This window comes from Mus musculus, chromosome 9 (genome assembly GCF_000001635.26).
Source record: "Mus musculus strain C57BL/6J chromosome 9, GRCm38.p6 C57BL/6J".
Classification (NCBI taxonomy): domain Eukaryota; kingdom Metazoa; phylum Chordata; class Mammalia; order Rodentia; family Muridae; genus Mus; species Mus musculus.
This window is the reverse complement of record NC_000075.6, coordinates 59,902,867-59,924,229: the sequence shown is the minus strand read 5'-3', so window position 1 is coordinate 59,924,229 and position 21,363 is coordinate 59,902,867. Positions and strand designations below refer to the sequence as shown.

General features: G+C 37.2%; 1 protein-coding gene and 1 long non-coding RNA gene across 13 annotated transcripts in view; one reads left to right on the top strand and one right to left on the bottom strand.

Moving 5' to 3' along the window:
- Myo9a (myosin IXa) overlaps positions 1–21,363 on the bottom strand; it is a 178,019-nt gene that overhangs the window by 4,637 nt on the left and 152,019 nt on the right. For 9 of the 12 annotated variants that reach the window (XM_006511209.4, XM_006511210.3, XM_017313399.2 and 6 more), the window contains 9 exons: positions 21,262–21,323; positions 18,146–18,338; positions 16,754–16,882; positions 15,931–16,036; positions 14,283–14,414; positions 13,523–13,646; positions 11,640–11,693; positions 2,305–2,507; positions 488–609 (listed from right to left, as the gene is read on the bottom strand). In XM_006511209.4, the coding sequence (XP_006511272.1) occupies positions 488–609; positions 2,305–2,507; positions 11,640–11,693; positions 13,523–13,646; positions 14,283–14,414; positions 15,931–16,036; positions 16,754–16,882; positions 18,146–18,338; positions 21,262–21,323 (1,125 nt within the window). The remainder of the gene's footprint in view (positions 1–487; positions 610–2,304; positions 2,508–11,639; positions 11,694–13,522; positions 13,647–14,282; positions 14,415–15,930; positions 16,037–16,753; positions 16,883–18,145; positions 18,339–21,261; positions 21,324–21,363) is intronic. The other 3 variants (XM_006511220.3, XM_006511212.3, XM_006511217.3) reach the window with 1 other exon arrangement.
- Gm20275 (predicted gene, 20275) overlaps positions 1–21,363 on the top strand; it is a 114,787-nt gene that overhangs the window by 16,809 nt on the left and 76,615 nt on the right. The gene's annotated exons all lie outside the window — the stretch shown is intronic.

Below are 21,363 nucleotides of genomic sequence, written 5' to 3'. Positions count from 1 at the left end.
GCCTGGTCTACAAAGTGAGTTCCAGGACAGCCAGGAAACCCTGTCTTGAAAAACAAAAACAAAAAAAAAAAAAAAAATATATATATATATATATATATATATATATATATATATACACACACACACACACACACACACATATATATATACATACACACACACACACACACACACATATATTTACATGTGTGGATGCTTTGCCTGCATATATGTATATACAACATATACAACAAAAGAGCACCTGGTACCCTCAGAGAGGCCAGAAAAGGGCATCAGATTTCCTGGGACTGGCGTTACAGATAATTATGAACTGCCATGTAGGTACTGGGAATTGAACCTAGCTCCTCTGAAAGAGCACCGAGTGAGTGTTCCTAAGTACTGAGCCACCCCCTCCAGCCTTAAGTTGGGAATTCTTATTCCTTTTTACAAAACAAACTGTATTTCTAGTATAATATATTAATTTATTGAATATCTCAAAAAATGGTACCTTCAGAATCCATATTCAAATTTTCCGAACTATCAGCAGTCCCAATAGAAGCCTCAGATTCAAGGGTTTCATCATCAGAGGCACGAGGTTCCAATACAAGCATCTCAAATGTTAGTTCTTCCCTATGAGACACAATCAACAAATCCATTAACATGGTATGAGAAAGATGACAGGAAGACCTTCCATCAAAGCAAAGAAGCTAAATAGCAAAGGCATCTCTTACTGTCCCACCATGGTGATGATGAAAAGCAGGAAAGCAGTATGGATGAAAGTACAAGGTGATAACAAATCTATGAGTAGTCATGGGACTGGGGGTGGGTAGGTTGAGGCAAGTTTCTATAAATGCTGAGATATTCTGAGATGAACTTTGGACTGAGTTCAAGATTCCAAATTCATTAATTTCTGGATTTCAGCTTCCTCATCTAGAAAACAAACTAGATTGTCTCCAAATTTCTTTTTGGCTCTTAAAGAGTTTATCTTCTATCTTGACCATATCAAGGCTTTTGGATAAGTAAAACACTGACCTGTGAAGCTTGCATTATCTCTGGCTACAGTACATTCTAATTTATCAGGATCACCCACTTGTTTCAGTAATGTCCCTTCATGTTTTATAGTTACTAAGATTTGGCTTCTAACGTTATTTTCTTAATTAGGGCACTGACCACAGTTTGATCAAAATTCAGTTAGTACCTTAAAAAGAAACAAAACTCACGTCAAAATCCTAGTACCAAAGCATCTTTATGTCTCCAGCGTTTTCCCTCCACACAATTAACTTCCTTCAATGAACGGATCATACAGCTTGTCAATTCCTAGAAATAAGCCAGCTCTGAATCTAATTATTTTTCCTCTTTAAGTAGCCTGAAATCCACAGACCCATCTTTTCAAGTACAGCCTTCCCAGTAGCTCACTATTTCCAAAAGCAGTCACATCTTTGAAACTTATGCTTATACTTCTGTACTTTCTCTTTCCTAACAATTTCCTTTTTATCCCTCTCTATCTTCAATATCATGTTAATCAGAGCTGAGGTGGGTCATCTTTTCAGCCCCTGGTTAGTAACTACTGCCTTACTTTTTCCACCGCTGAGTCTTAGCTGCTTTTCAGTTGCCCTAAATTCTAGAACCAATTCTGATACTAAAGTTTCTTGATTCTTCGTGAATCAAGTTCTCAGACTGACGAGATGAGCTCCAGGGACTCAAGACCTTTAGGAATTCTCAGAGAGTAATCAATGTCAACCCACTCCTGCCAGAGTGATGATGGAGATAACAGAGTTTCTTAACTTTCTCTTTTAAATCATAACAGATTTCTCTACCCAGTATCCCAGAACCCAGTACTGCCTTGTTCTATCTAGTTGTTGGGCCCATGGTCATACTGATTTTTAAACAGTAACATTCATTTATGAAGGTGCAACTAACACCTATGGTTGAAATTAACTTTGTCTTATTTAGTCAAGGGACTCGTACACTTCTTTTTGCAAAACCCATCTGCTTACGGAAGCTGGTCCCTGACCCGTCAGGACTATAATACCTCATCTTTGCTCTCCATTGTCCATTGCCTTATGAATCTGAACTAAGCTGGTATACCCTGTATATGTGTACCCTCCTTATTCTAGTACTGCTCAGCAGCAAGATTCCTATACTATGGAATTTCCTTCCCTGAGGTGAAAACTTCCACACTTACCCTTAGTAGAGGCAACAAGTCTCTGTCAGATCCCCTGGGGCATCTGACACAGTGCTTGACACAAGAGATATTTAATGAATAAGGAAAAAAAAGGTAGAAGGAAGGAAACACAACAACTGGTATCCTCTCTGGGCACTTACTTTTCTTTCTGTAGGTTCTCAATCTGCTCAGTCAGTACTTTTTCCTCCTGCTGCATTGCTGCTTGCTGCTGGTCTGTGAGGTCAGTTTCCATGGCTGTCTCACTAGACAAGGTCTCTTCTGGGACATCAGACATGGAAGGCAATCGGACTATAACAGGGGAAGATGGACTTGGATAGTTTCCTCGGTGTATACGCCCCTTTCCCTGCAGAGAGCATTCATTTTAGAAAGTAAACAAAGTCTGCCAGTTTTATGTTGATGACTTTGGATAACAAGTGTCCTTCCATCACATCATGAGAATGATAGGATTCAACAGGCATAGGATATTTAGCAAGATATCAAAAGTCCAACAAATTAGGTTAAAAGAATTATATCAAGATCATTGAAAAAATGGACACACATTCTAGCTCTGGGTAATAAGAACCATTGTGCTGCGATGAGAATCTTCTTTTAATCTAACTGTATACTAAACAGCTTCAAGCCAATTAATACCGAATTCTGTGACCATGGGAGCCAGACTTCAGGTGCTCAAGAGCCACAGGCAGATAGTGGCCACCACACTAACACTGAAGGCACTCATTATTTTCAACATAAGAAGTTCTGACAATGCTTAACAGCTTCAACCTTGTCAGGACAATCTCTCTAGGAAGATCAGAGAAACATGCCCAAACACTTAAGTTTTGGAGGAAAAAAAGTCATATATGAGATTGCTATTGTAATATGCTTTCTTAAGAACTTTCTATTCTTGAAATGAGGAAGGGGGAAAAAAAAACCTATTGTTTTAACTTGGTTACCTTACTTTTATCTTTACTTTCTGGTAACAGCCAACTAAGTTCAAAAGATTAAATCTCCTGCCAGGAACAACTAGATCAATATTAAAAATGAACACACACGTAGATGCTGGATCGTGAAGGGGCAGGAAAGGCTGGCCCGGCTGTTACTGCTGATTTGCAACTTCAGAAGAGGTGGCAGAGTCTGAGCAGAGCTTTGAACACACTATAGTTGACAATTATAGTATCAGTTTGGAGTTACATCTAGCCTGTATACATGTCTATGTCTTTACTAGAATAAACTCATTAATTATCTATGGCTGTTTTGTTCAACAGTGGCAGGGGTGAGTGTGGAACAGGGTTTATGGCTTACAATATCTAAAATACTTACTCTATGACCCTTCAGAGAAAAAAACTTGACAACCCCTGAAGTATAGAATAAAGAGATATGAGTTGCTGCCCCACAGAACCTTCATGCCTAACACTGGGATCTCAAACAGTTGGATTCTAGACAGAAAGGTAAACTAAAATTACCACAGTTCTCACAGAAGGAGTGGCCTAGCTTCAGGTCATCTAAAGGAAGGGTGTGTGTGTGCTTGGTATACAAATGTTAAACTTCTAAGACTGGATTAAAATGATACAACTGCTAGTGCCTAAGGATCTGTCAGAAAAATAAAGTTATTTTTTGTAGGTAAGCAATGTCATCCCAGGCCTCAAAATACTTTCTACAAATCATTTTCAAATTAAAAGTAATCAGGAATAAAACACGATAAAACAATGCAAATGAAAGCTGGTAAAAACTTAATTTCACTAAACAGAATGGAAGTTAGATCGGAAGAAAATCCAGAACCAAACCAGGACAAACAAATGCAAAAGGGAACTTCATAAATGATGGGAAAAGAGAAAACAGTAAGAAATGATCCGTCATATGTTTAAATACTATGTGAATGAACATGAGGCAAAAAGACAGTAGACATTGATATGAGAATATGGTATTCTCAACGGCAAGTATGAAACATCCAAGAACAACAGTTACGAGAAGCAGGAATGAAAACACACAACGACAATGTATATTATAATACCAGATGTTTGGTTTTCAAAATTTACAAATAGCTCAAAAAAAAAATCTAATAGCAATGAAGTCAGACAATGACTAGCATATTAAAGTACTTGCACTTTATCTAGGAAAAAAGATAAAAAGTATTGATTAATGAGCATTGAAAGGGTTAATGATGTGACCTTCAGACTAAAAGAATCTAAGACCTCTAACAGAATAAAAAATGAGATACTATCAAGAGGGAGGCAAGGAAAAAAATTAAAAAAAAAAAGAATAAAGGTAGCCAGAAAAGAAAAGGGAACGAATGACAGGCCAAACAAAACCTGTACAATAAAACAGATTTAAATATAAACACAGAGGCTGGGTATGGTTCAGTGGTTAAGAACACTGGCTGCTCTGGGCAAAGGAACTGGGTTCAGTTCCAGAATCTACTTGGTGGCTTACAACCATTGTAACTCCAGTTTCAGGGCATCAGACACCACCTTCTGGCCTCCTCAGATACCAGGCATGCCTTGTGGTACACAGATGTACATGCTGGCAAAATATTTATACACATTATTTTTTTAAATCTTAAAAAATCCAAATATAAGCCCGGTGTGGTGGCACACGCCTTTAATCCCAGCACTCGGGAGGCAGAGGCAGGCGGATTTCTGAGTTTGAGGCCAGCCTGGACTACAAAGTGAGTTCCAGGACAGCCAGGGCTATACAGAGAAACCCTGTCTCAAAAAAAAACAAAACAAAACAAAACAAAAATCCAAATATAGTATCAACAAAACGTATATAGATAGATCAAATGCTCTTGTTAAAATTGGAAAACTGTCAGAAACATGACATTTAAGGGCTATGTATAAAATATTATTCAAAATGGATGAAAGCAGCTGGATGTGGTGGCTCCTCTGTCATCCTAGCACTTGTGAGGCTGTGAGGTTGAAACCATCCTAAACTACATAGTGAGTTCCAGGCCAGATTGATATTATGTCTCAAACAAAAACAAAGTTAAAAAAATAATGAAAAGCTATAGGGCATGTACTCCTTAGTCTCAGCACTCCAACCCTTAGAAGGCAGAGGCAGAAGAATCTCTCTGATTTTGACACCAGTCCGGTCTGGTCTATAGAGTGAGTTCCATGACAGCCAGGACCACACAGAGAGATCTTTTTTGTTTTTTTGTTTTTTTAATTTTTCGAGACAGGGTTTCTCTGTATAGCCCTGGCTGTCCTGGAACTCACTCTGTAGACCAAGCTGGCCTCGAACTCAGAAATCGGCGTGCCTCACCACCTCCCTTCTACACAGAGAGATCTTATCTCAAAAAACTAAATATTAAAAAGAGCATAAAGTGAGAGGTGTCATTTATAATAAAAGTATATTTCACAGTGACTAATGCTAAAATTATGAAGATTATAGCATTTCTAATATATATCTATAATCATTTCTTAATGATTTCAAAAGATCTGAAGTAAATTAGCAGCAGAAGTAAAGACATAGACAAAGCTGTAGTCAGCACCAAGGGATTAAGCATGTATGTACAGTGACGTGTAAGAGATATAACAGATGCATTCTTCTACAGAAATAAAAAGGACTACATCCCAATTTATTTCTTGGTTTGTTTGTTGGTTTGTTTGGAAGGTTCTGACTATGTAGTCCTGATTAGCCTGGAACTCATTATATAGACAAGGCTGGCTCAAACTTACAGAGACCCACCTGCCTCTGCCTCCCCAGTTCTGAAGGATTAAAGGCATGTGCCACCATGCCTGGCATAAGTTGTTTTTACACAAATTAGTAAAACATTAACAAGGTCATTTAATGGAAGGGCATTAAAGGACAATTTTATACATAAACACAGCAAAATATCTTGATGCATTACAAACTGAACTGGGAAATGAGTATTTAACATCAATAAAATTTACAATGCCTAACCCAGGCATGGTAACACCAGTGCTCCTGAAGCTGGGGTGGTAGATCACTGCAATTTCTAGGCCAGTTTGTTCTACATTGTGAGACACCTCAAAATGGCATAAAATACTTAAATGTGGATATATTAAAAACATAAATGTTAGCATTACATCATAATAACAACTCAGAAAACTAGGAATCAAATAAACATGCTTAATATCATAAAGAATAAAAATTCTATAGCAAACATCATGCTAAGTGGTGGTGGACATGCTAAGAGTGATCACTACCACAGTTTCAATCAACACTGTACTGAAGGTTCTAGTTTCTTTAGAAAAACAAAGAGGAGGTTCAAGGACCTTAAAAGGACAAATAAAACTGTATTTTAAAAATCTACAGCTAGGAAACCCAAAGGTATACTCAGAACAATTATTAGAAAAGGTGACTTCAGCAAAGTCACTACTTGTTAGATAATTACACCAAAGTAAATTGGATATTTTATGCAACAAGCAACAAAAAATAAAACTTTTAAGTAAAACTGATATTTTAAAATGTTATATGATAATAACTAAAGTTAAAGATAAGATCTCAACATATAAAATAAAACACTTAAAATAACTAATGATATATATGGAGAGATTATGTTCATGGGTGGGAAAATCAATACCGCTGAAACATCAAATTTCTAAAAAGCAATTTACACAGAGCAGTCTCCAAAAACAAACACGCGGACAAAAAAACCCAGGGTATTTTGTGAAGGTGACTTCATACTTTGTATGACAATATGAGTCACAAGCAGTAAAAACTAAAGAAGAGAGGATGACTCTTTAAACCAGTTTATTAAAAAATTGAAGTAAATGGGTCAGTGAGGTGGCTCAGCATTTGCTACACAAGTTCACAACTTGAGTTTGATCCCAAAACTCACATTAAAAAGCCAGATGTAGTAGCTTGCATCTAGAATTCCAGCATATCTGTAGTGAGGTAAGAGGCAGAGACAGAATTGCTGGGAAGATAGTCTGGAGTAAGCAACATGACAGAAACAGGAAAGACCCTGTCTCAAAACAAAGTTCCAGGAGAGAATAGACTCCCCAAAGTCCTCTGACTTCCATATACATGCTATAGCATATCAATGCCTCTTATATATGACACACACAATACAACAACTTTTAAAAGCTAGATAAAGTAATTAGCACTGTCAGTATGATAGTCAAAATGAAGCACCTTAAGACAGACCAGCCATATAGACAAAATAATGAAGCTTTGAGAAGATAAAAATGATTACAACCTTAGTAAGAAAAATTCCTAAAACTACATCAAGTAGCAATAAAACTACATTACTAAATTACTAATGTACTAATTACTAAAATTAACCTCTGTCCATCAAGACAGTTTCATTTACTTATGTCGTAGTTAGGGTTTTACTGCTGTGAACAGACACCATGACCAAGGCAAGTCTTATAAAAAACAACATTTAATTGGGGCTGGCTTACAGGTTCAGATGTTCAGTCCATTATCATCAAGGTGGGAGCATGGCAGTATCCAGGCAGGCATGGCGCAGGAGGAGCTGAGAGTTCTATGTCTTCATCTAAAGGCTGCTAGTGGAAGACTGACTTCCAGGCAACTAGGGTGAGGATCTTATACCCACACCCACAGTGACACACCCATTCCAACCAGGTCACACCTATTCCAACAAGGTCATACCTTCAGATGGTGCCACTCCCTGGTCCAAGGATATACAAACCATCACAATTTACTTTATCTTTTTTTTTTTTTTTTTAAAGGCAGAAACTTGTAATGAAAGTTTTTGAAAGCCAGGCTTCATCTGGTGATCATTTAGCCTCAGCCTCTACTTAGTGCTATGACTGCTTGTATATGCTACCATGCCTGGCTTGAAAGACACTTTTGAGAGAGTAGAAAAACCAACTACAGAGTGCAAGATGCTTGCAACAGAAATAACTGATCAAAAGATTATATGCAGGGTTCAGAAAGAATTAGGAAAAAAAATTAAACCACCCAAGCAAGTATAGAAAAACAGAAAGTATGTTTAGCATGTTCAGAAAACAAAGTATCTGAAGGCTAAACCTATTTGTGCACATTAAATGAACAGAAGTCCAAATTTAAGAAGTGTCATGCATTTTATAATGACTAACAGTATATATATGATATATGGCAATGTAAGTATTGGGGAGGTGGCTAATCATTCAGAAATTCCTGTACACTGATTGGAAATTGTTAAAGATATATCCCATGACTCAGAAATTCTACCCTTAGGTATGTATATACCCTAACAAAAATGCACACATATTGCCTATTCCCCCAAACAAAAGCCTACCGCCCATAAACAGTACACTGAGTAAACTGTGGCATGTACATTCTGGAGCAGGAGACAGCAACAAGAGTAAGCTGAGCCACAACTAGGCATGCTATGGATAAGTCTTACACACATAAAGTTAACATCAGATACAAAACAATCCATATTAGACAACTTCATTCATATGTGACTCAAGAACAAAACAGCACAGTGCTCAAGGATACCAATTTTGGTGGCAAACAACAAAGAAAGCAAGAGTATTTGCTGCAATAGTCATTAGCTGCCTGGGCTGTTTTCTAGTACACCGTTTTGATTTTGACCATCTTATATTGATAGTACCTACTGTACTCAGGAGACTCAGGAAAGAGGACTCAAGTCAAAGCTGCCTGAACTATGCAGTGGAAAAAAATTTTTTTCAGAAACAGAGAGCTCTGACAAACAGATCTGGGTTAGAATGCTACAAGGCTATCCCATAGTTGGGTTTTAAAACTAACAAAAACACCGTGGTCCAAATGCTTTAATGCTAAGGATCCTAAGTAAAAATACCTTTTGAAAGTTTACCTAACAGTTCAATTTTTCCTTAAGATTTAAGTAGGTAACAATGAAGATGACTAGAAAGCATACTACAGTGCTAAAATGGTTATGGCCTGTGAAGAGAGTCTGCTAAAGTTCATAATGACAAGGACACCGGAAGGAATAGCGAGACAGATCACATGATATAAACTTAATATTGTCAATCAATATAAGCCTACATAGTTGAAGAATGATGATGAAATATGGATTTTGAGTATGTAGGAAGACACTTCCCACATGAGGAGTTATGATACTTTCTGATGATCAAAGAAAGTACACGTAGTGGGCAGTTTTTCTGTGGGTTGAATTTATCAAAAGGAAGAACTGTGTAACTAACATATAGATAGAACTAGACATAACTAGCTGAAAGCACAAATCTTAGAATCTTAACAGAAAATTTACCCCAAACAAGGAAGGTAAAAGAAGATAACAGATCACTGTTGCCATTCATTGAGCCACAAAACCAGAAAAGAACTGAATTCTTAGACTATAAGGGATCTTCTTTTGTAGAAAGTAAGGCTCTTTATCTAAGGTTTTTCTATCAGCCTTGCATGGTAGTCTTGCATAAAGTCCATGCTTTGTATGATATTGAGGAATGAGCTACCTACTGTAGTAGGTTTTGAGGCTGATTTAAAAGTTTTATCCCAACACCTATAACTATAATGCAAGTTAATAAAGACTTTAAATATAGCCACTGTATGCTTGCATATATCTTCAGACTTTCTGTGTAGTAGAGGAAACCAGCCATGGTACTCCTCCCACCTACAGCTGAGACTTGAAACTTGGGCCTCAAGGCAAGTAGTCTACCACCAAGCTATATTTCTAGCTTTAGAATACTGGTTCTGAACACGGTTCCCAGGTTTCCAGTAGAGGTATGGAAGCACTCCCAAAGGATCTACAATGCAGACACTGCTTTTATAATAGTGCTAAAATGCCATTCACCCTTTCCACTTATTAACATTTACATTAATTAAAAGCAATAGTGGGTGAAAACAAATTGTCAACACCTCTACATGATCAAGGTGACGGTACAAAACTGTACTACTAGTATGACTATGCTTCATAGTCTTTAATACCATGTATTCACAGGTAAAAATTAGTTTCGCTCATCAGTTAAATCATATCATTATTAACCCTTAAGGGCTAGGTTGTTTTATTTGTGTATGATAAAAGTGAGAAGTGCACCATGCTGAGGGTTGTCCTAGTAAACAGTGTTTGTACAATGACCTGAATAACAGCTGAACAACTCAGCTGCTTTTATCTTCAAACACTGGGATATTTGACCAAGTATAACTATTCATATTTAAGTATGCTGCATAGATTTTGTTTGACCTCATTTAAAAAGAACCCATTATTTCAAGTGAGGTTTTTTTTTGTTGTTTTTTGTTTTTGTCAGCAATAACACTTTAAGCTTTCTAAGAAACCGAGTTTTGGAAAAGTTTTGGAAAACATGTAACTGCCCTGACAGGTTCCCATACCATATCAATGTAATCAGTCAAAATTTAGACAGAAGATGCTGAATCTCAACCCCTTTAACAAACTTCAATATCCAAAAATATTACACTATGCTTATTAATAGCAAAATTACAGTTATGAAGCAGCAACAAAAATAGTTTTATGGTTAGGGTCACCACAACATGAACTGTATTGAAGAGTTACAGCATTAGGAAGGTTGAGGAGTACTGCCTTAAATGGTACTAACAATGTAAGGGAGATGACAGATCTGGTCTGACTGTCAGGAGAGTGAATTTGGGGTTACCACTCATCTTCAGTTGGACTACCAACAGAACAGTAGTGTAAAACAGTCAAACTGAACTTCCAACCCAACACTGGAACAGCATGTAGAATTCTGTTTATCCTACAATTCTAGATAAAAGTCTAGTCTACCCTGAAAGGAAGCTTACCCTACAACTCTCCAGTTAAAGGTATAGTCTCTAAGGAAGTAGAAGAATACAGAATATCAAGGTTATGACTGAAATTTGAATATATAAAGTGTACTTCATCTTACAGGAGACAGAAGCATTGGAAAGAAATGTAATACTAACATGTTGCTAGGTTGATATTCCATGGGAAAGGGCAACTTTATGATAGAATTGGTATCTGTATTTATAGATCAACAAGTACACACAGACAGGTATTCTAAAATTAGTTTCCACATAGCTTGGTGTTTTAGCTTTCTACCTTTCATTTTCTCCTTTGTATAAACACTTGTTTATAAAGAGGCAGTAAAAAACAGAATCCTGTCTGATAAACAAGTATTTAAGAGCCTTATGTCTACATCTTAGAAGATACCTCCAGAGTCAGTTATGAGCAGATATATAAGCATTATTCATGATAGATACTGAAAATCATAACAGGTATTTCAAATAATAAAGTAGATTTGCTAGGAATGCAGCTCACAGAGCAGAATGAACTTGATACCGCAGTATCTTTGACCCCACCCTCTTTAAAGATTCAACCAAAACAGAAATTCTAAAGGAGGATTATCTGGGAAGGAAAAACAGTGTATTTCAAATGATCACTGTTCACCTGTATAACACAAGAAAGGAAAGTGAAGGACCTAAAGAAAGAGATTAAGAAAAAAGTAAGTGAAGGCTGATCAAAAAGTGGGCCCTGAACAAAGTTTGAACATGTAAGGCAGACAGGCACAGATGACTGACAGAGCAGAACAATTCCTGGATGAATGAGACACAATGGTGTGAAGTGACTGTGACACATTGCAATATTAATACATACCGAGACTGAACTGCGGGTAATGCTCATAAATCTAACTGCAATTAGTACAGGTTTCTGGATTAGGAAGGACATGAAAAGGAAAGCAGAAGGTTAGCACGTACATGTCATTGCTCCATTAAAGAGAAGGCTAAATCGTTCAGTGGGATGAATGCATCCATTTCTGCAGTACTGAGGAGGAGGGGGTCCACAGCTTTCCCACTTGCTTTAGAATAAAGTTCTGCGGTAAAGAAGCTCTTCCTCTCCCTCCTAGGAGGGTACTAATAAATTAAACCTCTGAAGACTGAGCTCAAATTCTCACAGAGAAAATGTTTCTATTTGTTCAGTCTCAGGGATCAACCTTGTCTTAAAGACAAGCACTCTACCAACTAATGTAACACCTTAGGCCCAAATTTCACTTTTAAGTGGTATTTTCATTTTTAAAGTCCTGGAAAGAGATTTAGATAGTATCCTATGATGACTGCATGGCTAGTTTTATGTCAGCCTGACACAAGCCAGAGTAATTCAAAGACAAAAATCTCTATTGAGAAAAATGCCCTTTCATCAGCTTGGTCTGTGGGCGAGCCTGTGATACATTTCTTGGGATTGATGACTGTGTGAAAGGGCCCAGTTCTTGTGGCTATTATTACCCCTGTGTAGGTTGTCCTGGGCTGTATAACAAAGCAGGCTGAGCAAGCCATAAGGGGCAAGCCTGTAAGCAGCACTTCTCCCATAGTCTCTTTTTTAGTTTTTGCCTTTAGGTTTCTCTCCTGACTTCCTAGAATAATGGACTAGAAAAATCTAAGCTGGAATATACCCTTCCCCCATCAATTTGGTCATGTTTCTCTCTCTCTCTCTCTCTCTGTGTGTGTGTGTGTGTGTGTGTGTTGTTTTTTGTTTTTAAATCATAGAAATGGGAATCCTAACTAAGACAATGAACTTTATTTAATGCCTGGGAAAGGTTATGCTTATGTTTGTTTCTAGAGATCATCCACTAATAGACCTATTAATAGACCTCTGTGGAACATCTGTTTTGTGCAAGGAAGCTTAAATAGAAAAGGAAGAAGGAGAGTCATTTCAGCATCAGTCTAAATACAGATTATAATGGTATGGAAGAAGTACTTCTGGGCTCTAGAAAATATGAGTAAGAAAACTGGGAAGTTGGTGTTTTGAGAGATTTGCTGGGGGTCTGAAATATGTGGCTGTTGTGATAATGTTATCTTACTGAAAGGAGGAGTAACAAGCAGGTAAAGGTTAAACTTTAATCTGTCAGTTGTTTACCAGAACCACAGATCCTACTGATTCTTAGTTAATGCTAACTAGAGTTATCTACATAATTGCTGGTCACTAGTTTCAACAGAAGACACTAAATACAAAAGTCAATAAATGAAAAAAGAAATTATCACTTGGTAGGCTCATCTCAAACCCAACAACAAATCCTAAATAAAGTCTTTATTTGATCATAGAAGACTCTTAAATGGAATTCTGCTTCTGTATGGATCAAACGCTTTAGTTCATATTAAACTCCAAATGATTAAGTTCTCTACTATCAGGAATCTTGGAAGAACCACCAAAATGATATGGCTCAGAGTAAGAAAAGATAATGGAAGGATGTAGAGAAAAAGTTAAGATAAAGTTAAGTTTTCATGTCATGGATGGGTAAGGTAAGCAGGGAAGATTATAAGCCACCAATGTTTTATTCAAAATATTTTAAAATTCTCCACATTAAATGTCCTCTGTACACATAGCTAAAATAATTTAAAGATCATCAGATATTCATAGCACCTGTATTCCTTCTGAGAAGCTCCTCTGGGCATAACCCATATATGTCACAAACATTACTTAAAAAGAAGTCACAAGAAGCCCCTCTCCCACCTTTTCACTGTGCTCCATATTCTGCATCTTACCATTGATCTACGAATCAGTGACAGTCTGGTCTTTGCTTTATTTTCAGCAAATTCCAGGCTACTGATGTCTTTGAGACGAGCCTTATATTTATTCATTTGTTCTACCACTATCAGCTCCACACATCTGAAATGGGAAGATAGGAAAAAAAAACTGTTACAAGCAGAAGTAAATCAAATGAAGTGTTGTATCTCTAGAATACTTTGTAACTAGGTGTCCTAGACAGTTTTGGGATGAAGGAAGCATCCTTTATTTTATGAGCCCTGAAAAAATTCAGAATGGTGGTTGACAACTTTGTCTGTATTTTAGAAACCAACTGAAAATAATTACAAATCTTAACTCTCAGGCTATAATCCCAGATCAATTAATAAATTAATGAATGAATCTGGGGGATAGACTCAAGCCCTTACATTTTCCAAAGTTCCTGCTGCAGTCAGATTGAGAAAAAAAAAAAAGAAATTAAAGAAAAAAGTTGAGGGTAAAATACGGGAATACTGAACTATTACAACCAAAGAGACTGAGTGATGAGATCACGATTAGACTAGGAGAGTGGGGCGGGGGTGGGAGAGAGAGAGACAGAACTTGACAAAACAGAAATCCATTTAAAAACTGTAAGTAGTCCTAAATTGAAACAAGTTTTAGAATAACCAATAATCTGCTTAAATGCACTGGAACTTATGAAATCATTTGCTGTGTTTGATATTTGGATAAAATGGACTACATCAACTAAGGTCCTATAGAGATGATAGGGGCTGGCCTTACGTGGTAGTCTTACTGATATCTTGTACACTTTGTAGTGGGTCAGTAGTGTCAGGGCAACGGAGAATGCAAGGTGCAAACACAATGGCCAAAGCATTAGCAGACATTCGATTAGTGTCTTCCTGTAGAGCAATCCTAAGGAATAAAGCAAAACCAACACAAGTGAAAAGAGGATAAAATAACATAATAGTAGGAAGAGAGGACAATATGCCATCAACCCCATAGTATTGCATAGATAACCACCTAAGCTTAAGGAAGACACTGTAGACTTCCCTAGAGCTATCCCTTTACCTGGAAAATGGACTTTTACTACTTCCTGAAATAGTCTGGGCCATAGGTCAACGTATAGCCTATTAAGAGAAGTCTATAACCTGCTGTTTAAGCCCAACATTATAACATGTCTGCAAATGCAGAGTTGTGTGGTTGTACTGGCTAGTTTTGTGTCAACTTGACACAGCTGGAGTTATCACAGAGAAAGGAGCTTCAGTTGAGGAAATGCCTCCATGAGATCCAGCTATAAGGCATTTTCTCAATTAATGATCAAGGGGAAAAGGCCCCTTGTGGGTGGAACCATTCCTGGGCTGGTAGTCTTGGGTTGTATAAGACAGCAGGCTGAGCAAGCCAGGGAAGCAAGCCAGTAAAGAACATCCCTCCATGGCCTCTGCATCAGCTCCTGCTTTCTGACCTGCTTGAGTTCCAGTCCTGACTTCCTTTGGTGATAAACAGCAGTATGGAAGTATAAGCCGAATAAACCCTTTCCTCCCCAACTTGCTTCTTGGTCATGATGTTTGTGCAGGAATAGAAACCCTGACTAAGACAAAAAACTATTTATTTTATGTGCATTGGTGTTTTGCCTGCATGTATGTCTGTGTGACATTGTTAGATCCCCTGGAACTGGAGTTACAGATAGCTGTGACCTACTGTGTGGGGACCTGTAATTGAATCCATGTTCTCTGAAAGAGCAGCCAATGCTATTAACCTCTGAACCTTCTCTCTAACCCCTAGAGTAGATATTTTAAGGCATTTGCAACATACCCCACATCTAACCAGAAAGAGGGCTGTAGTCGCAACCACTTCAAATATTTACACAGGGAAAGATATCTATTCCTGAAGCCTCTAGAGTCAGTCAATTCCTGAGTATAATCTGAACTCAGCTCTCATGAAGTAAGTTATGTTCAGAGACAAAAACTCTTCTAGTTCAAATATCAAAATGGCTGTTACTTCGTGCCACCATGAGGTGTGAACTGCTTTATGCATTACTCAACAGTACTCAATTTAGCAGATTTCTGCTTGAAGGAATCTTAACACCCCCCCCCCCCCAATTTACGGCAGAAAGGGGTTTCATTGGAGGTGAGAGGTGTTGTTTTGTAAGCATAGTAAAGACCAAACCAAGGGCTTTGTGCATGCTAGGTAAGTATTCCACTGCTAAACTACATTCCTAGGCAAGACACTGTCTTTATATATTCAAGTTCTTCATTTAAATGGAATCCTGACCATAACCCCCAAAAGGCATATTGGTACATGCCTTTAATCCCAGCACTTGAGAAGTAGAGGCAGAAAGATAGCTATGATTTCAAGTTCAGACTGATCTAGATAGTGAGTTCCAAGACAGCCAAAGATACATAGTGAGAACCTGTCTTGAATAAGTTACCTAACTAGATGAAAGATAAGGCGTTCCAGTGTATTGAGATGAGTTCGGGAGAGCTGATCAATTACAGAGTACACACCACGGATTGTCTCTTTTCTTTCCTGAAGGCCTAAGAAAAATGGTAAAAATAGCAAATTATACTGAATATCCCTGTTACATGCTGTATCTCCTTCCTGATGGAAACTCTACAGTAGAGAATGATGGCTCCAGCTTGGGGAGGCAGAACCATGGTTCTAAGCTATTAGCTCCCTGTATTTGAATTCCCAAAGTTGAGTTTGTTCCCCAACAGCCCTTGACGATAGCAAGGGCACAGGTGTTCTAGTATTTTAGTTGTTATGTGACAGACTAGTGTCCCATTAAAATTAACCAACTGTTCTAGATAATAATAAATCCTCAGGTCCTAAATACCTCTACACAAACTTTTACCAATATACTACACAGCTAAAGCACAGAGCCCATCTGGTAGAAAACAAACAAGACAGTTAGCTTCCAACACAGTTCTTGCTTAGATTTACAACTGAATGAATGTTCTGACCTACCCTAAAATCTCCCACTTGATATTTTACTGTTTTGATACCCACATCTTTCAGTTACTTACAAGAAGCAACAAAGTGGCTTATTCAGATACTTTTAGAAGAGTCTACAGAAAAGTTAACATTTGAATAGGTAATAATACACTGCAGTTTTGTATTAACTGTCACAGCGTAATTTAGGACCCATAAAGGCTAATCAATCTACTATAGGAGGCCTTAATAATGAACATAACACATGGCATGGCTTTACCAAGTATAGGCCTTTCCTTTAAATCCAAGAAGCTTGTGCTTACCCATAGCTCGAAGGAATTCTTCATAGAGTTCAAAAGTCATGAGTGGATTGGGCAAATCACGAAGCCATTGTTTGAATACACTTGCAATGACATGTATGTTATAGTCATCTAGGTTTACACTTTCAGCATCTATTTAGAGACAAGAGTTAGGTAACAAAGCAAACATGCAAAAGATTTAAGCAATACACTTCACAAAATAAACCTACTAAATGAAGCCTTCATATTTCTTAATTAAACAATGTATACTTTCTACAATTTCATTCCATGCTTGGAATTGCCACTTCTAACCCTGAAGAAATAGTTTTGGTGTCTGTGTTTGTGAACACAAATGTAAAAGATCACGTTTCATGAAGGATCAAACTACTGCAGAATTGTCTATTTGCTTGCTTTTGATTTTTGTCCCTGTCTTGTAGATTGGACTACGTACCACACACTTGAGTACCAATGCGTCAGAAGTCTAAGGGGACTAAATGCAAGGCTGAATTTAAGTCATTCTTACAGATGAGAAGGCAGGAAAATGTGATGGAAACATCTACATCCTGTTTGATGTTGCACAGTTCAAGAGTGAGCCAAACCTGAAAAATGCCCCAAACTATCGTATACAAAGTTCTCTCAGTCAGAATTTATCAAGTTTTATCAGGAATTTCTTGTTATTTTCACAATAATTCATTTTTCACTGATGGTGAGAAAAACCACTGGAGTTCTTGGTCACACAAAGACAACTTGTGTATCTAAGTTTGGTTTTAAAAGAACTATTTTCTTTTAACAATGTTGAAGAATATATTTGGTTAATGAAACCAAAGGCAAGCCCTTGTATGTACCCTGGGACTAAATGGTACACTCATAACCAAGTCCTCAATATACATGGGCACTAGGGATATCTATTACAAAGAATCCTGTCTGTGGTCAGGACACTGAAGACTTAACAGGAAGCACTTTAAAGTATGGATTCAGAGAACACGGGATTAAATTGTTGTCACTGGTTGGTGATAAGCAGTTAGATGAATTCCTTTGTCAGTTTGATTCCTTACCTTTAAATGCAGATAAATGACGTCTCTGAGTTCTCAAAACTGTTTCTAAGAATCTTTGTTACCTTGCATCAACATTCTATTAATTTCCTTGAACCTACATTTTTCTTCCCCATAAATTAAGGATAACAGGATCTAATTAGTCTGTTAAATAGATTAAGATCTTTTTCAAGTACCTAACAAACTTTCTATAATTGATACTGTTGGTACATGTTTGATGAATTTACTAAATACAGCCAAAGACTCAAAAATGGCAAAGAAATACCCCAAAATGTTCTGGCCCTACATTTAGAGAAGCAGAATATAAAAGTGAAATAACTTTTAAAATAAGTGTTACATCTTGATTCAGGGCATACTATCTTACCTGTATCTAGACCTTGTCGAAGCTCCTTGATTTTATTAGTTGAACCAGACTTTCGGTAAATACCTTCAGTATAAAGTCCATGCATTTCAATATAGTTTATGAGCTTCTCTACCACTAAAGGAACAGCTCGGTCTTCACTAGTCAAACGGGACAGCTCAACCCCAAATTGCCGAGATGACAGCTCTGGATCATACTAAATGAAAGACAAGTTTTGTTTCTAAATGTATTCATATACTATAGAACTGCTTGTCTGAACTACTCTAACAGTATCAAGACTAGTCTCCCCATATGAATTTTCTCCCCCTTTAACACATCCTTTACATGTCATCTCCCTTACTATTCTCAGACATTTTCAGTGGCTAGCTAGTATAGACACAAGTGAAGTACATGCATTGTTGATGATACTTAAGACCTTGAATTGATTTTGGTTTCTTATCTAAATCGATACATTTGTCATTATGATCTAGGTACCAGGGAAACAAAAGTAAGAGAGCGCATTTCCCCTAAAACTAATGCTAAGATACTACATTAGCATGTGGAAATAAGTAAAATGACAGATTTACTAGGCAATTATAAAGACACAGATGATAACACAGGAAAGTCTGGGCTGGGCAGTAGCTCGGTTGGCAGAGTACGCTTAGCTTGCTTGCAGCCTTATGTTTGATCCCCAACACTTGAGAGAAAGAAGCAGGAGAATCAGAAGTTCCGATTCATCCTAGGCTATACAGAGTTCCAGGCCAGTCTGAGATAAATGAGACCCTATCTCATAACAACCAAACCCAAATTAAAACCATCCACCCAAAACCACCACCACCACCAAAATAGCAACTAAGGACCTCAAAAAAGATCTGATGTTAGGAAGCAGATTTTATCTAAGAAAGCAAGAGGGGCTGAGGAAACACAGAGCCCTGGAATCTGTGATACTAAGTCATAAACTAAGAATGAATGAAAAGCTAGGTAAAGGCTATCAAGTGCACTTGGACTTTATTCTGACAGCTAAGAGACACTATTGGAGAATTTTAAACTGCCACGACAAGAGTCAGTTTTCTGTTATCGTCCATCTATACATTTTGTATGTTAGCAGTTAATTCTCAGAGAATTAACTCCAAATTTAATTTGAATGATGTTAAACTAGTATCAAATAACATCTCTAATACTACTACTAGGCAGAATATTTAGAGCATTTAAAGGATGCATATTAAATGTTAGTACTTTTACTACATCAACTTGGCTAAACTTTTGCAATAAACTATTATATTCTACTTAGTTTCTAAGAATATATGGCATGGTAAAACCTGGTATGAAGCAAATAATAATTTATTAAAGAAAAAAACATAATAATGTTACTGAAATTATTTAAGCAAAAATATACATTAACCAAAGTTTCGCTATTAATACGATACATGCATCATACATACTTAGCCTTAACATATTAAAAGATGATCTTCCTACAGCATCAAATAGTTAATAGCTGAAAACTGTGAAAGAAAAACTAGAAAACAGTTGAGGCTACTACACAACAACTTGAAGTGCAGTCAGGTTTGAACCCAAGTGACCTGAAACAAACATGCACCAAAACTCTACATATTATTAGGGCTTGCAAGAGAGCACAGGGGAAAGGCACTTGCTAAATTGAACCTGAGTTGAACTAGGACTGGCACATGCAAATTGTTCTCTGACTTCCTCATGTGTGTAACAGCATGTGAAATAGGCTATACCCACCCACACAATAAGTAATGTTAAAAAAAAAAAAAAACAAAACCCCACCATGATCTAATTAAGGACCACCTCAAAGCTAACTGGTAAGTTTGTTAAGCTCAGTCTATCAATGACTCACTCCCCACTCCCATTCATAGGGCGGATCTCTAGACATAGCTCTCACTGAGAGTCTGGAGAACTGATTTCTCTGTCATTACTAATCTTAAAATTTTAAATTCTCTTTTCTCTTCTTAGCATGGAGACTCTGGAAAATCCTATTCTAATTAGCTTCTTAGCCATCTATGTTAAATAGCTTGGAAGTTAAAAAAAAAAAAGTCCTGAAATGAAATGAAATATTTCTAAATTTAGGCTTATTCCTCTAATGAACAAACAAACCACAGTGGTTCAAATCTTGACAGTAGGGAAATCTTTCCCACCATCTATAGTTCTAAGAGATTGCTGAAACTTCAATCATCGTCTCTGACTTTGGTATGTAAGATCTGTACACAGAATACTGTTTGGTGGTGGTTTTCTTTTTTAGGTTTCTATTGCTGTGATAAAACACCATGACCAAAGAAACTAGTGGGGAAGGGTTTATTTTGTCTAAACTTCCACATCACAGTCCACCATCAAGGAAGTTATGGCAAGAACTCCAGGCAGGATCTGAGGCAGAAGTAATGGAGGAACACTGCTTACTGGCTTGTTTCTCTCATGGCTTCTTCAGCCTGCTTTCTTACAAAACTCAGGAGACTATCTGCCCAGGGTTAGCCACGCCCAAGGTAAGCTGGGCCTTCCCATTATCAGTCACTAACAACTTTTTAAAAATAGTCTGGCATGGTGGCTCATGCTTTTAATCCTGGCATGCCAGAGGCAGAGGCAGATGGATCCTGTGAGTTCAAAGCAGGTCTGGTCTACATTGTAAGTTCTAAGACAGCCAGTGATACATAATAGAAAGACCCTGTCTCAAAAAAACCAAAATCAAAACCATCAAAAAGGTTGTTTCCTTGAAGATATATATTTAGTACTTTTTAGACTTACGTACACAAATACAACTAGGTATTTGAAAATACCAGCTTTTTTAGTATACGCTGTTGCTCATGGTTAAATGTTAATAGTGAACATCAAAGAAAATTCCTCAGAAGAATTTATGAATGCTTAACTCATCAACTTAGCAGCTTACATAAAGTCAAGATTAAAGGTTTCAAGAAAATTAATTCAGTTATATCCATACATCTCCATACATGTATATTGGATTGTGACATAAAACATACTTCTCAATGTTATTTGAGGTCATGAAGTTTGAAAAACACTGTATTATAAAGCTACTAAAGAAGCCCCAACTACTTTCCGTATGGAAAAAAATTTGCAGACATGCTGTGTACTATTAAGGTACTAAGGGGCAGTAAGTAATGCCTTACCTTCTTAGAACACTTGGCTGTGGTTTTTAGGCAGCACTTCTTATGGCAAGCGTACTTACACACTGGAAAACAGGTTAAGCATACAACAATTTTAGTGTGCAA